The sequence below is a fragment of the Fimicolochytrium jonesii genome (assembly GCF_025526975.1).
Source record: "Fimicolochytrium jonesii strain JEL569 chromosome Unknown EV422scaffold_14, whole genome shotgun sequence".
Classification (NCBI taxonomy): domain Eukaryota; kingdom Fungi; phylum Chytridiomycota; class Chytridiomycetes; order Spizellomycetales; family Powellomycetaceae; genus Fimicolochytrium; species Fimicolochytrium jonesii.
This window is the reverse complement of record NW_026515681.1, coordinates 14,709-28,772: the sequence shown is the minus strand read 5'-3', so window position 1 is coordinate 28,772 and position 14,064 is coordinate 14,709. Positions and strand designations below refer to the sequence as shown.

Here is a 14,064-nt window from a genome sequence, read left to right as displayed (position 1 = left end):
TTACATGTATGTACAGGGGGATGGTGACTCTGTGACTACGCGGCCGCATCCACGGGCGAGAAGCGAAGCCTCGCTTGGCCGCATGCCGCTCCCAAAGGCTTCCAACCCAACAGAGTGCATCAAATTCACTGAGCTGCGGTGGGTGAGGCTCCGACAACGGCGGTGTGCGCTGCTTGCCACCTTGTTGTGAGCTTGGGAGGTAATACTGTAATAAACCAGCACCACCTCCGAAGCCTCTCGTATGCGCGCCAGGTGTCCAGTCCCAACGTCCCATCCCATATATATTGCCCAGGTGTATGAGCGGCGCTCTTTTCTACAAGTTCCCACCAGCAACAGCAACCACAGCACAGAAACGAGAAAGCGTCCATGTCGCCTGTTTTGCAAGAGAGAAGGGAGGGTACGGGTGCAACGGAGAACAGTGAGGGCTTGGGATCCAGAAAGAGAACACTCCATCGGCGACAGAATGGGCAGAATGCACCCAACGGGCAGAATGGACAGACAGGACAGGATATCCCCATTTCGTTCGATGGGTTCTTGCCGCCGTCGATGGGGAAGGTTTCTGCTGCTGCTTTCGTGAGTTTTTTTTTATGGGAGCGTATGGTGCGATATGTGGTGGACAATATGACACTGACCTTGTCGAAAAAAACAGACGGACGACGACGAAGGCAACAACATCACCACCGTCATCAACAGCGCCCGCCACAACCAAACGGAAATGCTCGCCCTAACCTCCGAAATGACGCCTCAAAATAAAGCCGACTCCCTCAACCTCGCCTTCGCCGTAATCGCCACCAACGTCAAGCTCGCCCCCGCCATCGACTTCCCCTCCATCCCCTGCGAGTACCTCCAGGCAAATTGGACCTGCACCCCGGGTTACTTCTGCCAATCTCCCGCCGATAACGGAAACGCTACGTCCCCGCCGAAAGCAGAGAATAAGTGCCCGCCGGGGTTCCTGTGCCCGCGCAACACCTACGAGCCCGTTTATTGCTGTAAAGGGTTCTACTGCCCAACCCCCGCCGAGGTGCACATCTGTCCCGAGGGACAGTGGTGTGGGCTGGGGTCCGTGCAGCCCGAGGACTGTAGTCTGCTGGCGTACTGCCCCGAGGGATCGTCGACGGTCAGGCGGTATGGGATCTTGGCCCTGCTGCTGGTCGTAGTCATCATTGTGTCGTTTTTCTTCTGTGTGAGGCGGAGGGTGGTTAAAAAACGCACGGGCAAGTATACCGCGAGGTTGAATGGACGCGCGGCCGCTGCTAAGCGCGGGCCGACCCGGAAGAAGGCCCAGCATGCGGCAGGGACCGGGAAAGAGAAGCTCTTGGGCGCAGATAGCCCGATTAGCAACAGCAATAGCGACGATACCCTCCTCCTCTCCGACGACGACGACACCGGCGTCGCCCTACCGTCCCGCCACGCCACAACCCTACACAAATCCTTCGACATCAAATTCGAAAACCTCTCCCTTACCCTCCCGACCGGCACCACCATCATGCGCAACGTCACCGGCCACCTGCGTCCCGGTCGCGTCTGCGCGGTAATGGGTCCCTCGGGCGCCGGCAAAACCACCTTCGTCTCCCTGCTCACCAACAAAGCCCCCCGCACGGCGGGCAAAGTCTTCATCAACGACGTCGAAGAAGATCTATCCCGCTACCAGAAACTGATCGGCTTCGTACCCCAGGAGGACGTCATGCTGAGGGAACTGACGGTGTTTGATATATTGATGCATTCGGCGTTGATGAGGCTGCCGAAGGAGTGGGATAAGGCGAGGAAGAAGGAGTTGGTGTTGGAGACGATCGCGTTTTTGGGGTTGGGGCAGGTTATGAATAGTGTGGTGGGGGATGAGGTTGAGAGGGGCATTAGTGGCGGGCAGGTATGGTTTGCTGTGATGCATCTCTACGGTTGATTGACTGATTGAAATGACTAAACCCGTTTTTCGCGGTTTGCAGCGGAAGAGGGTTAACATCGGGATGGAACTGGTAGCAGCCCCCAGGTGACTTTTTGTTCTATCCTTCCCCGATGGCGACGGGTCTGTCCTAACACTCAAATCCCCACCCAGCGTCCTCTTCCTCGACGAACCCACCTCGGGCCTCGACTCCGCCACGTCCCACGAAGTCAGCACCCTCCTCCACCGCATCGCCCGCACCCAAAACATGACCATCGCCGCCGTCATCCACTCCCCAACCCCGTTAGCCTTCACCCAGTTCGACGACCTCCTCCTCCTCGGCAAAGGCGGCCGCATCATCTACTTTGGTCCCCGCGACGCCGCCCCCGCGTATTTCCATAACCTCGGCTTCACCAAACGCAGCGCGATGGAGGGGGACGCCGATTTCTTCATGGATGTCGCGACCGGCCGCGTGGAGTGCAAACACGCCAAACACTTTGAACCCACCATGTTGTTCCGCGCGTGGGAGCTGTATGTCGCCGGTGAAGACCCCATCGAGGGTCTGCATGCGACGACGGCGTTGAGGCCCAGCAAGACGATGATTGGGAGGATTGCGAAGCGGTCGTTGATGGTTGCGGAGGTGGTGGAGATGTTTGCGGGGGTGGGGGCGTATTGGAAGGATGTGGGGAGGGAGTTTTGGGGGGGTCTGAAGACGTTGGTTGGGGTCGGGGATGGGGTGAGGAGGACGCCGGGGTTTTTGGCGGCGTTTTGGTTGTGTTATTTGAGGGCTTGTACGCAGGTGAGTTTTTTACCCCGGGGGCGAATTCTGGTTTTGAGGTTTGGGAGCTGCAACGAGGAGAGAATAGCGTACCTAACTTCTCCCCCCCATCCCCTCCCCCAGCTCTACCGCTCCCGCTCCATCTTCTGGTTCGACCAATTCATCCACCTCCTCTGCGGCACCTTCATCGGCATCGCCGCCCAAGAAAACACCTACCTAGGCCTGTACCCCGCCGCGGTCTGCACGCGCTCCTCCCCGCTGCTCTCCTCGGGCCCCGGCTGCTCCAAACCCATCGACACCCTCTCCAACGGCGGCATGTTCATCGCCCTCGGCGTGCTGTTCGCGGGCGTGACCTGCGGCGCGGCGACGTTCGGGAGGGAACGCACGGTGTTTTGGCGGGACGTGAGCAGTGGGATGCCTGCTGTGCCGTATTTCTTGGCGAAGTGGGCTGCGGATCTGCCGAGGATTCTGGTGGCCGGGGTCATGTTCACTGCGACGTTGGTGTTGCTGTTGCCAGTGAGACAGGGGATCGCGAGCGTGTTTGTGGTTGTGCTCGCCTTGTATTTCGCTGCATTCCCAATGGGTAGGTCTATTTGCTTTCCCCACCCCCCACGCGTCTCCCTCCCAACACACCCGACTAACAAACACACCCCCGCCTCTCATCCGTAGGCTACTTCCTCTCCACCCTCCTCCCCACCTCAACCGTCCCCCTCGCCTCCACCGGCTTCGTCCTCCTCTGGTCCCTCATCCTCGGCGGCGTCACCCCCTCGCTGCCCTCCATCACAACCTACCCGCAGGCCCTCCAATACCTCTGGACGCTCTCAGCCCCGCGCTGGGCCGTCGAGGCGTACTACATCAAGGAAGCCGCCGCGCGGCCGTGGGCGGAGCTGCAGGACCTGACCACGGAGTTGAGGCATGGGTATGCGAGGGAGAATTGGGGCAGGGCCGTCGGGTGGGTGGTCGCGATTGGCGCCGGGTGGGCCGTGATGGCCCTGGCTGGGTTGAAGTTGGGGTGGAGGGGGAAGCAGAAGTAGCGGCGGCGAAAGTCAAAGGGTTATATGGTAGTGGACGTTGTATGTTATGTATGTAGAATCCCCCCCCACCCATGTGAGCATTTATACGGTGTATGGATGGTCCCCTCCACTCTGAAACCTCCCTCTTGTAGAACGACTGTCTGTGGGTTTTGCGTTTAGGAGACGATGGCGAGACGAATGGACCGGTGGTTTGTACGATATGTAGAAAATGCGCATTTCGGCGGTGTGTGTTCTGTACCGCACATCATTCAGGCTTTTTTTTCGCGGAATGCGGTTTTCGACAGTGTATTGAAGACGGCGCGCTGTCGAAATACCTGATTACGCGATTACGTGATCCTGGAATGTGAAACACAGGGGGCGAGAAGTACCAGTCAAAATTGAATCCACCCGTCAATCAACGGGTCCCCGACTCCAAAAGAATTGCCACCACCGTTGGTTCAACAGGGAGTTGTGGCCGGTCTCAATCTAAACGGGAAATGCGCGCAATTCGCTGATTCGTCCATTCCGCGCTCTCCAAATGCGAACCAACCAATCAGCATAAAGCGGCGGACGGGGATACGCCGAAAACTTTTGGGTTTCTTGGGCGGACAACTTGGGGAAAACAATGCCGTCAACACGTTCAAACTTGTTCGTTGGTTTGCTGGTTTGCTGGCCCTCCGGTCGGTATCGTTAGCTAAGCGCTTTTGAGCCCGGTAACTCAACTGATTGGTCTTGCGCCTTCCGGTCAAGAGCGCCAGGACAAAAACTTGCCCCCCCATCTACGTACGCGAGAACAATCATGCCCCATCCCGTCCGCGAAGTGCGTTCGGTCGCATAACAATGTGCGCTCCAGTTCTATAGGTCTTTGAGCGTGGAGGTTTTGCGGGCGCCAGGATCAGATTGGGGCTTTTTGCGTGAGGAGACCAGTGAGCGACTGATGAGAGAGGATGCAAAAATGTAGATGCGGACGTCGTCAGAGACGAGGTCGAAGCCCTCGTTACTCCTCACATTCGCTTTCGTATATAAAGAGTGCAGCGAGCCGATGCCTCCACTTTCTCCCGCACATCACCCGCCCTTCACCCCCCGCAACCACACAGCAACCATGCATCTCACCCTCGCCACCCTCGCGACCCTCTCCACGCTGGTCATCGGCGCGCACGCCCACGGCCTCGTCACCGAAGCCACCATCAACGGCATCACCTACCCCGCATGGGACCCCTACCGCGACCCGTACACCCAACCCAACCCGCAACGCATCTTCCGCAAAACCCCCGGCAACGGCCCCGTCGACATGCTCTCGGCCGACATTCAATGCAACGGCAACGCCGGGTCAGGTTCCGACCCGGCCCCGCTCGTCGCACCCGCCACAGCCGGTAGCTCCATCTCACTCAAATGGACCGCCTGGCCGTCCTCCCACAAGGGCCCGGTCCTCACCTACATGGCGCGCTGCCCCGCCACCGGATGCGCGGGCTACAAACCCGGCGACGCCGCCGTGTGGTTCAAAGTGCACGAGGAGGGAAAATCCGCCTCGGGCACATGGGCGTCCGAGCCCCTCGAATCCGGGGCCACGCCGTACACATTCACGATCCCGAAGCAATTGCAGGACGGCGAGTACATCGTCCGCCACGAGATCGCCGCCCTCCACTCGGCGTTCAGCTTCCCCGGGATCCAGTTCTACCCCAACTGCTTCCAGATCAAGTTGTCCGGCGGAGGATCGGCGACCGGGCCGAGTGAGAAGGTCGCCTTCCCCGGGGCATACACGCCCACAACCCCGGGTGTCGTGTTCGATATCTACCAGAACAAAGGCGCATACCCCATCCCGGGCCCGGCTGTCTGGCCGGCGGGTGCGGCCGGCGACGCTCCTGTTCCCCCTCCCGTTCCGGCCCCGACCACCGTGGTCGCATCTACCCGGTCGAAGGGCACCACCGTCCCCGTGTCGACCCCGACCGTAGTGCCGACCCCCACGGAATCGACCGAGCTCCCGTACTGCGACGAAACAACCGTCGCGGCGCCAACACCCACCACCGACCTGCCGTACTGCGACGAGACCACCACCGTGCCCACCGAGACCGACCTCCCCTACTGCGACGAGACCACGACCCCCGTCGGGCCCACCACGACCCCCGTGGCTCCTCCCCCCGCAACGTCGACGGCGACGCCGCCGCCGGGACCATGCGCGCCCCTCTACTACCAATGCGGCGGCACGAACTGGAAGGGCCCGACCTGCTGCCAGCCCGGCTCACGGTGCAAGGTCCAGAACCCGTTCTACCACCAGTGTGTGAGCATCCAGTACGGCAAGTGAAGATGGGGCGGAGAGAGCGGATGTCGATGTGACCGGTGGGTAGGTGGGGATCATCCCCCCGGCGTTATATACACCGAAAAGACAGTACATAGGACAAGTAGACTGCGATAGAATATAGATGTTGTATAGAGAATGGTGTTTGTATAGAAGATATGTGAGTCTGTTCAATGACACCAAAAGGAAGTGTTGAAGAACACATGCGCTTTGTTTTTCGTTGTTCGTTGTTGAATGAAGGTTATACCGTGCGATACTGGCAGTGACGGGGCAAGGAGACTGGGAGGGAGTGAAAAGGCTGGAAGTTGCGAGCAAGGATGTACTGTAGTGTAGGTGCATGCCAAGTAAGGACCTTCCACGCAGGATGCATCGGAGGGATCGGACGGACTTCACGTTACGCGTCACGGAGTGGGAGCATGTTGGCATTCCGCGTTTCGACCTCCATGTAGTGTGTTCATGTTCACATTGATCGCGATATTCCGGGCCTCATCGACCGCGCCTTTCCGAAATCCACAGGACTTTGCCCGGAATCGCTCGCGGACAGTTGGCCTACACTGTAAAGCGACCGGAGGGTGGAGACTATCGTGAGGACTTTGGCATGGTGCGGTTCGGCGACGGAGCGGACACCGGACCAAGCAGGGAGTCCCCGGTACGATTTGGCCTCAGAGTATTTGTATTCACCTTTGATGTGGGCCGGCTCATCGGCTGCCGTATCTGGTTTTGTGATCTCGGCAAACCGATTTGGAACGAGCTTGACCTGATGGTAACGACGGCAAACTCGCCGGAACGTGGTGCCAGAGGATCAGACCGCGGACCGGAATGCCCACGCCCCACTTCCCTGGACCAATAATGCAATCGACGCAACGTGAACCATCTGCGATGGAAGCTCATCTGCGTTCATGAATCCCTGAAGTATGTCCCCGATGAGCTTCGCATCATTACAGGATGCCGCGACGCTGATATCAATCAGCATACCGAGACATGGCGCCCCTCGGCAGCCGGACTCGAACTCCCGGTAACGAAATGCACGGACATGGGATCGGAATGGCGTGCTGGCGGGTGCCCCGCCCCGACACGGCTGCTAGTGCAGGAATCGTGGGAGGGGAGGGCGGGGAAAGGGTTTCAAAGACCTTGGAATGGATGGGGGTGAGAGTGCATAAACTAATACAGGGGTATGTACATCAGACTCAAAAAGCAAAATGATGGAAATCCGAACCCCCAATAATACAGAAAACCAATCTCCTCGCAGGGTAGATACAGTCAGTTCGCGAAAAGCTGTGCACCCCCTTCATCACGCGGCCGCGCCGCCCAGCTTATGCGAGACACTGACTTACAGTCTCGAGGAGTGCACAGCTTTTTGCGAACTGACTGTACATGGGAAATTCAAGAAACAGCTGGGGAGAAAGCAGGACAGGAGTTGACATGCATCACCTAGGGCAAGGCGGTCAGACGGTGTTATGGACGACGCGTCCATACCATAAGCGTATGGGGAGCCATCCGCGTCAAAATGCCTTTCGGAAATTTTTTTGGGTCGGAGCGTGACTGAGGTTTCCAAAACTTGTTTTGGACGTTTTGACAGTGACACTGACAGTTAATCTCACTGCTTACATAAGATTTCTTTGGAAATGTCTTACGTAAGCAGACACGGCACAGCTGGTAGCAAGAGTTTCGCAAAGCGGTGTTGTTAGCTCCCTGGGGGCACCAAAGGCCCTTTTGCCATTGTTGTGTGCTACAGGAGCTGTAACGTCAGAGGAAACGTAGACAATATTATGGGCCCTTCCGAGAGGGCTGAGAGCAGTGTATTGTAGTGAAGAGAAAAAGTAAGAAGCTTTTCGCAGCGGCCCCTCGACTGACAGCTTTATATATGGACTGCCAGTGGGGCTTGCGTGGCTTCAGTGAGGCTTGGCGCCTTATGTAATGTATCACTGAGAGCTTGGGTGGCCAGCCCGGGTCTCGGATCAAGTAGAAGTAAAGAGATATAATATGAAATACAAGTGAAGATGAGATATCCCCGACACCTCCCTCAGATCCTGAGGAGCGCGCCGAATAAATAAGAGGTGAACTACGAGGGATATGTGAAGAAAGGGAGAGCTCATGTTCATTCTAAAGTGTTGACGCACTTGTTCATTTTATAGTGTTGACGCACTGTGTGATGTGTGTATCTGAGGCAAAGGCGTCCCTAAGCAGACGTCGTGTGTGATGTGTGTGTGTAAGGTCGGTTCTTGCGTCGCCGCGCGTGATGTGATGTAGTTTACGTCGCTATTGTTAGCGGTGTGATTGATAGTGAGCGGTTCTTGCGGCGTCGCGCGTGTGATGTGATATGAGATGCTCTATGCTGTTTGTCTCCGTATCCACAAAGATTGTGGGTGAGCTTATTGCCATCGTTTGTAGGCAGGCGTGTAGCAAAGTGCGGATTCGGGTTCCCAAGTAGGGTCAGGATAACCGAGCCATTTGACTAGAAGATTTCATACGGCGCGTCGCTCGTCGATGATAACTTCTACAACTCATTCAGGTTGTCCGCGTTCTTCGATCGGTGCAGGAGGTTGTGGAACTGCACATTGCGGATATTGCTCTTCGCGATGTGGTCGTAAAATATCAACGTGAAAGACGGGCCAGATGCCGCTGATTTTTGACGGTGATAAATCGAGTTCGTAGGTGTCAGGATGTGCTCCCAGTGCGATGGTTTTGAATGGTCCGATCCATGAAGCTGAGTGTTGAAGTCCTCTTCGAGCGTCTACTTCTAGGTTGATTCCTTGTCGATTCAGATCAACGAAGTAGCCAATTTTGTATGCAATTGGCGTTCGACCTTTGTCGTGTTGACGTGCGAATTGATCTTGCGATCTCTGAAGGTTTTCCCGTACAATACGGGCGATGTCTTCCTGCCCTTTCTTGAAGAGTTTGATTTTGTTTCGATCTACAGCTCGAAGTTTGAGTTCTTGTCCTTCGAGTGTTGGATTCCAACCCGGGAGGATTGGAGAGCGTACTAGATCTACTTCGAATGGCGATAAACCTTCATATTCCTCCCTCGGAGCAGTGTTGTATGTGAATTCAATTAAAGGCAATAGTTTCTTCCAATTGCTTTTGTCGTAGTTGAGGTATTGCTTCCAAATCCTTTTCGGGGTTTGGATGGCTCGCTCAACTTTACCGTCAGTTTGCTGATGACGAGCCGTAGCGAATTCGTGTTTTACACCGAGGAGAATATCGAATGCGAGGAAGAAGTCGGAAAGTGCCCGAGTTTCCCGATCCGTAACGAAGACTTTTGGCGTTCCGACATGTTTCCAAACATCATCTAGAAAGACTTGGGCTAGTTCGCGTCCAGTGATTGTCTTCTTGATCGGTGTCAGAATCACACGTCCGGAAAGGTAATCTATGCAGACGAGACAAGAGTCTGTTTCATCTACTTCGAAAATGTAGAATCCGACCGTGTGCCATCTTCCAAAAGGTATAGGAAGAGGTCGAAGAAATCCGTATCGACGATGACCAGGTTTGAATTGTCGACAGGATTTGCAAGTTCCAACGTATTTGATGACATCGGAGCATACGGTAGGCCAGTAATAGTCCGTAAGAATTCTCGCGAGAGTCTTCTTAACACCGAGATGTCCTCCGGTGGCGAGTTCGTCATGGAATTTCCGTAAAATCTTAGGGCAAATGCCTTCAGAAACGTATAGACGTCCTTTGTGTCGTACTAGTCCATTTTTGACAGTAGAACGGAGTCCTTTGGAAGTTTTCTCGTGTTGGGGCTCTCGAGAAATCTCATCGAGATAATCCGAATATGGATCTTCGCGTAGCGCTTTTTTCCATCCTTCTTCTGAGCAGGTAGGTGAGTTTCGTGGATCGTCTGTTGTAGCGTTGGAGGAAGGTTCATTGACAAGCATGTTGCTGATCCGCGTATGCATGTCGAGGCGTCGTTGACAATCTACACACCGAGGCGCATAGATTGGATTGCGGGAGAGCATGTTGGCGATATGATTCCATCGTCCAGGTAAATACTGGATGTCAAAATCATACTCTTGCAGCTTCTCGACCCAATTGGCTTGTCTTCTGCTCAAATGGGGTTGCGTTTGGATGAATTCTAGTTCCTTATGATCGCTAAAACATCGGAAGTAACGACCGAAGAGATATGGTTGGTTGGCGACCAACATCTTGACAAGAGCTAAGAGCTCCTGTTCGTGCGTAGAATATCGAGTTTCTGCGTCCTTCATCTTTCTAGAAAAGAAGACCACAGGCCAGAGCCGAGGTAACTTCTTCCATTGTCCGACAAGAGTAGGCAGATTCGTAGGGATCGTTTCATCGCCAGAAGGTTGTCCCTTCCAGCCAGCAGTAGCGTAGCCTGATGAGTCGGTGTAGACGTAAATCGGCTTGGATTCATCGATTGTTGCTAGCGTAGGCGCATTGATCAACGCTTCTTTCAACTTTTGAAATGCCTCTTGTTGCTCAGGACCCCATCGAAATTTGACTTTCGAGGATTGAATGCTTGATAGGGGCAGAGCGATGTCCAAATAACCTTGTACAAAGTCAAGGAAGTAGTTCGTGAACCCGAGAAAGCTTTGGACTCCTTTCGTTGACTTTGGAGTAGCCCAATCCCTGATAGCTTGGATTTTTGAGGGCGCGATGCGAACACCATGTCTTCCGACAATATGTCCACACCATTCGAGTTCTTCTTTAGCCCATACGCACTTTGAAGGCTTGATGAAAAGAGCGGGTTCTTCAAGTTTCTTCAGGATACGATCCGACGCGTTCCCGATGTTCAGCTAGAGTCTTTCGAGAAAATGAAAATGTCGTCCAAGTATGTAGCGAGGAATTCTTCGTAATCTTTATGCAAGATCTTATTCATAAGACGTTGAAATGCAGCAGGTGCGTTGGTAAGCCCGAACGGCATGACCAAATACTCGAAATGTCCGAAACGAGTTCGTATTGCCGTTTTTTCTCTATCTTGTTTTCGTATAAGAAGACGATGGTACTGCTTCTCGAATATCGAATAAGCGTAAACCATTTACAACCTTGAGTCCGATCCCTCATCTCACGAATATTGGGTAAAGGAGTGCGATCTTTCTTGGTGACCGCGTCGAGACCTCCGTAGTCCCAACAGATGCGTAATCCGCCATCTTTCTTTTTCGCAAAGATGACACTAGCTCCCCAGAGACTTGAGGAGTGTTGTATCCATCCTTTTTCGAGCATTGAGGTGATTTGTTTGTTGAGTTCAGCGAGTTCTTCTTTGTTCATGTGCCCAAGAGGTTGCCAAACGGGTTCAGCACCTTCAGTGAGTTCGATCTTGAAGTTGTCCTCTCCGCGATCAGGGGGTAGACCTTCCGATTCCTTGAAGAGCGTATTAACGTATTTATCTAGGATATCCTCAAGATGTCCAGGATTTCCTTTAAGCTCTTGGGGGCCGTCCGGTATTTCATTAAGAGCAAGGTGACAGACTGTGTCTTTTTCAAACTAGTTCCGTTGCCAAGCCTTATTCAATCGCTTGGAAGTCATCTCTATGACTTGAGGATTGCGAAGGGCATTGGCTTGAGCGAATCGAGATACATAATGAGGTGCGGCTTGTAGAGGACGAGTATCCACAGGTTTGATGATCGGAATAGGTCGAACGGGTCTTTTGTCATAGACCGGATCTCGTTGAACATCGAAGTAAGGGTTGTTGTGTTTCGGGATGTATTCGACGTCTTCCCAGTTTCTTGAAGTTCTTTTGCACTTGATGGTAACAGAGTGCGGTGCGTTTGGGATAGGGCCGTAATTGGTCCAGCGAAGGATAGGTAAGGTACTCATCGAGAATTGTTCAGCGTAATCAAAGAAATGCCAGAAAGGCATTCCAATAATAGCGTCGTAAGCCAGATTACCGACTAGCCAGGGAAGTTGTCCAACTAAGAAAAGCGACTGAGATTCGAGATCCCATAGATCTTATGTTTCCAAAACAACCGTGTCGAGAATCATGTATGATTCCTTGTCGGCCAGCCATATCTGCTTTGGTTCGATACGTTTCTTGGGAAGTTTGTGCTTTTCGACGGATGTCTTGTCAAGGAATAACCCAGTTGCACCGCTATCAAAAAGAACACAAGCAAACTTGTTTCCGATGCGACAATGAGAGACCCAGAGTCCAGCGGACAGTGGTTCGAAGGCAGGTTCTTTGGTAGGATTGTATGTTGTAGGCCGAGCAGAGCTACCGAGGGGCTCTATCGACCTTGGAAAAAACTTGAAGATTGATTTGTAGTAGTATTCGCAGTATTTGCAGAGTTGACGGCGTCATCGAGAATTTCCGTAATGCATGACCCAGCATGATTAGGTTGGCAACTGCGCTGCGGAGTTTGAGCGCCATGACCGCGCTGTTGAAAACCACCACGTCGGTTCAGGGTTTGCAAGCCTTGCTGTCGATTTTTGGGATTTGACCAGCATTCAACTCTCCAATGTCCCATTTTGTTACAAAGGGGACAAGGAGTCGTTGGACGTTGACGAGGAACATAAGTAGTTTGCCATTGTCCACGCCGACGAAAGGGCTGTTGACGTTGATAGGGTACTTGACCTGTAGTGAGACGACTCACTCCAGGGATATAGTATGACGTACCGAGGGCATTGAGCCCAAAGGTCATATCATCTAAGTCTTGCTCGAATTCCGTAATTCGAGGATTGGTGTAGGGGGCGAATCGTCCGCCAAGACCACTGCCACGACTACCTTGACCGCGGCTGGCTCCACAGCCGCCACGAGCACTTGATGCCGAGGCAATCGGACAAGGCGTATTGACTTGGTTGCCGTCAGTGAACCCGTGAGCCACATGAGCACAACGAGCTGCAGTGATGGCTTGATCGAGAGTGATAGGGGTGTGGATGTTAATAGTGCTTGAGACTTCGAAGTTTGTAACGGCTTCAGCGAGATAATGACCGATTACGGTATTCTTGAGAAGACCGGCCTTGAAGTATCGAATTTGATCGATAAGTGGAATGGTGCCTTGAGTGTTATGGAGACAATGAGCAGCTTCGAGCTCTTCATTGGTGTCTTGAAACTCCTTGATATATTTCTCAAGACAGTTGCCAAGCTTGAGGCCGGAGAGCTTGAGCTCAATAGTATTACGCAAGTTGTGAGGATAAAAGTGAGCAACAAGAGCCGTTTCGAAAGCTGCCCAATTTGCGGGAGGTCCAGCGGCGTAAGTCGTATTGTACCACTCGAGAGCAGTACTTTTGAGGTAGGTAGTGAGCGTAGGGGCATACTCTGCCATAGTAAAGGCTATGGCGTTGGCAGCTCCAGTGCCGTCTGTTCCAGCTGGTACAGCTCGGACAGTGAGAAAGTCGAGAAAGTTGTGGTGAGACGTAACGAACTCTTTGGTCTTTTTGGCAGCTTTGGCGCCATTGTATTCAACGAGCTTGTTTTTGCGAGCGTCCATAAGAAGTTTGAAACGTTCAGCTCGTTGGGTGTCTTGAGTAACAGCACGCTGCTGACTAGCGAGAGCAGCTGCAACAGCTGCAACAAGAACTTCAGTTTGTTGGTCCATTCTGGCTTGTGAACGAGTGTACGGGCAACGTCCGGTAGAGGGGCGACGTTGACGAGGAATGTCTTGGTGATGCTAGCGGTAGGTGCAACATCAGAGGAAACGTAGACGATATTGGGCCCTTCCGAGAGAGCTGAGAGCAGTGTATTGTGGTGAAGAAAAAAAGTAAGAAGCTTTTCGCAGCGGCCGCGACTGACAGCTTTATATATGGGCTGCCAGTGGGGCTTGCGTGGCTTCAGTCAGGCTTGGCGCCTTATGTAATGTATCACCGAGAGCTTGGGTGGCCAGCCCGGGTCTCGGATCAAGTAGAAGTAAAGAGATATAATATGAAATACAGGTGGAGATGAGATATCCCTGACAATGTCCCAACCCGAATCCGTACCTTTCACCGCCAAGCAATGGAATGATATGTGCCAAGCCATCGCCGCCTTGCAAAGCCAAAACGCCAACTTGCAGGCCACCCTAGCGCAAGCCCAAGCCGACGCACAAGCTGCCCAGAGCATCGCCGCCCAGGTTCAAGCCGATGCGTACACCCGTCCCCAAGTCACCAACCCTGCTATGGAGCCAAGAATCAGCTCGCCCGAGAAGTTCGATGGTACCCGCAGCAAATTCCG

General features: G+C 53.7%; 2 protein-coding genes across 2 annotated transcripts; both read left to right on the top strand.

The window, feature by feature from the left end:
* Positions 1–22: 22 nt before the first annotated feature.
* EV422DRAFT_557828 (uncharacterized protein) lies at positions 23–3,958 on the top strand. The gene is made up of 6 exons (XM_053071921.1): positions 23–573; positions 650–1,867; positions 1,944–1,987; positions 2,054–2,678; positions 2,781–3,240; positions 3,327–3,958. Exons 1-6 carry the CDS (start codon positions 367–369, stop codon positions 3,689–3,691), a joined length of 2,919 nt encoding a protein of 972 aa, XP_052924853.1. The 5' UTR covers positions 23–366; the 3' UTR covers positions 3,692–3,958.
* A 360-nt stretch (positions 3,959–4,318) lies between these two features.
* EV422DRAFT_531519 (glycosyl hydrolase family 61-domain-containing protein) lies at positions 4,319–6,299 on the top strand. Its single transcript, XM_053070468.1, has one exon. It carries the CDS (start codon positions 4,632–4,634, stop codon positions 5,970–5,972), a length of 1,341 nt encoding a protein of 446 aa, XP_052924852.1. The 5' UTR covers positions 4,319–4,631; the 3' UTR covers positions 5,973–6,299.
* The last annotated feature ends 7,765 nt before the right edge of the window (positions 6,300–14,064 follow it).

Bases quoted from the DNA above. Each gene is read 5' to 3' on its own strand.
- EV422DRAFT_557828 (XM_053071921.1), top strand. From the start codon at position 367: ATGTCGCCTGTTTTGCAAGAGAGAAGGGAGGGTACGGGTGCAACGGAG. The intron at 574-649 runs GTGAGTTTTTTT...CGAAAAAAACAG, and splicing joins AGGTTTCTGCTGCTGCTTTC to ACGGACGACGACGAAGGCAA. The intron at 3,241-3,326 runs GTAGGTCTATTT...TCTCATCCGTAG, and splicing joins TTTCGCTGCATTCCCAATGG to GCTACTTCCTCTCCACCCTC.
- EV422DRAFT_531519 (XM_053070468.1), top strand. From the start codon at position 4,632: ATGCGGACGTCGTCAGAGACGAGGTCGAAGCCCTCGTTACTCCTCACA.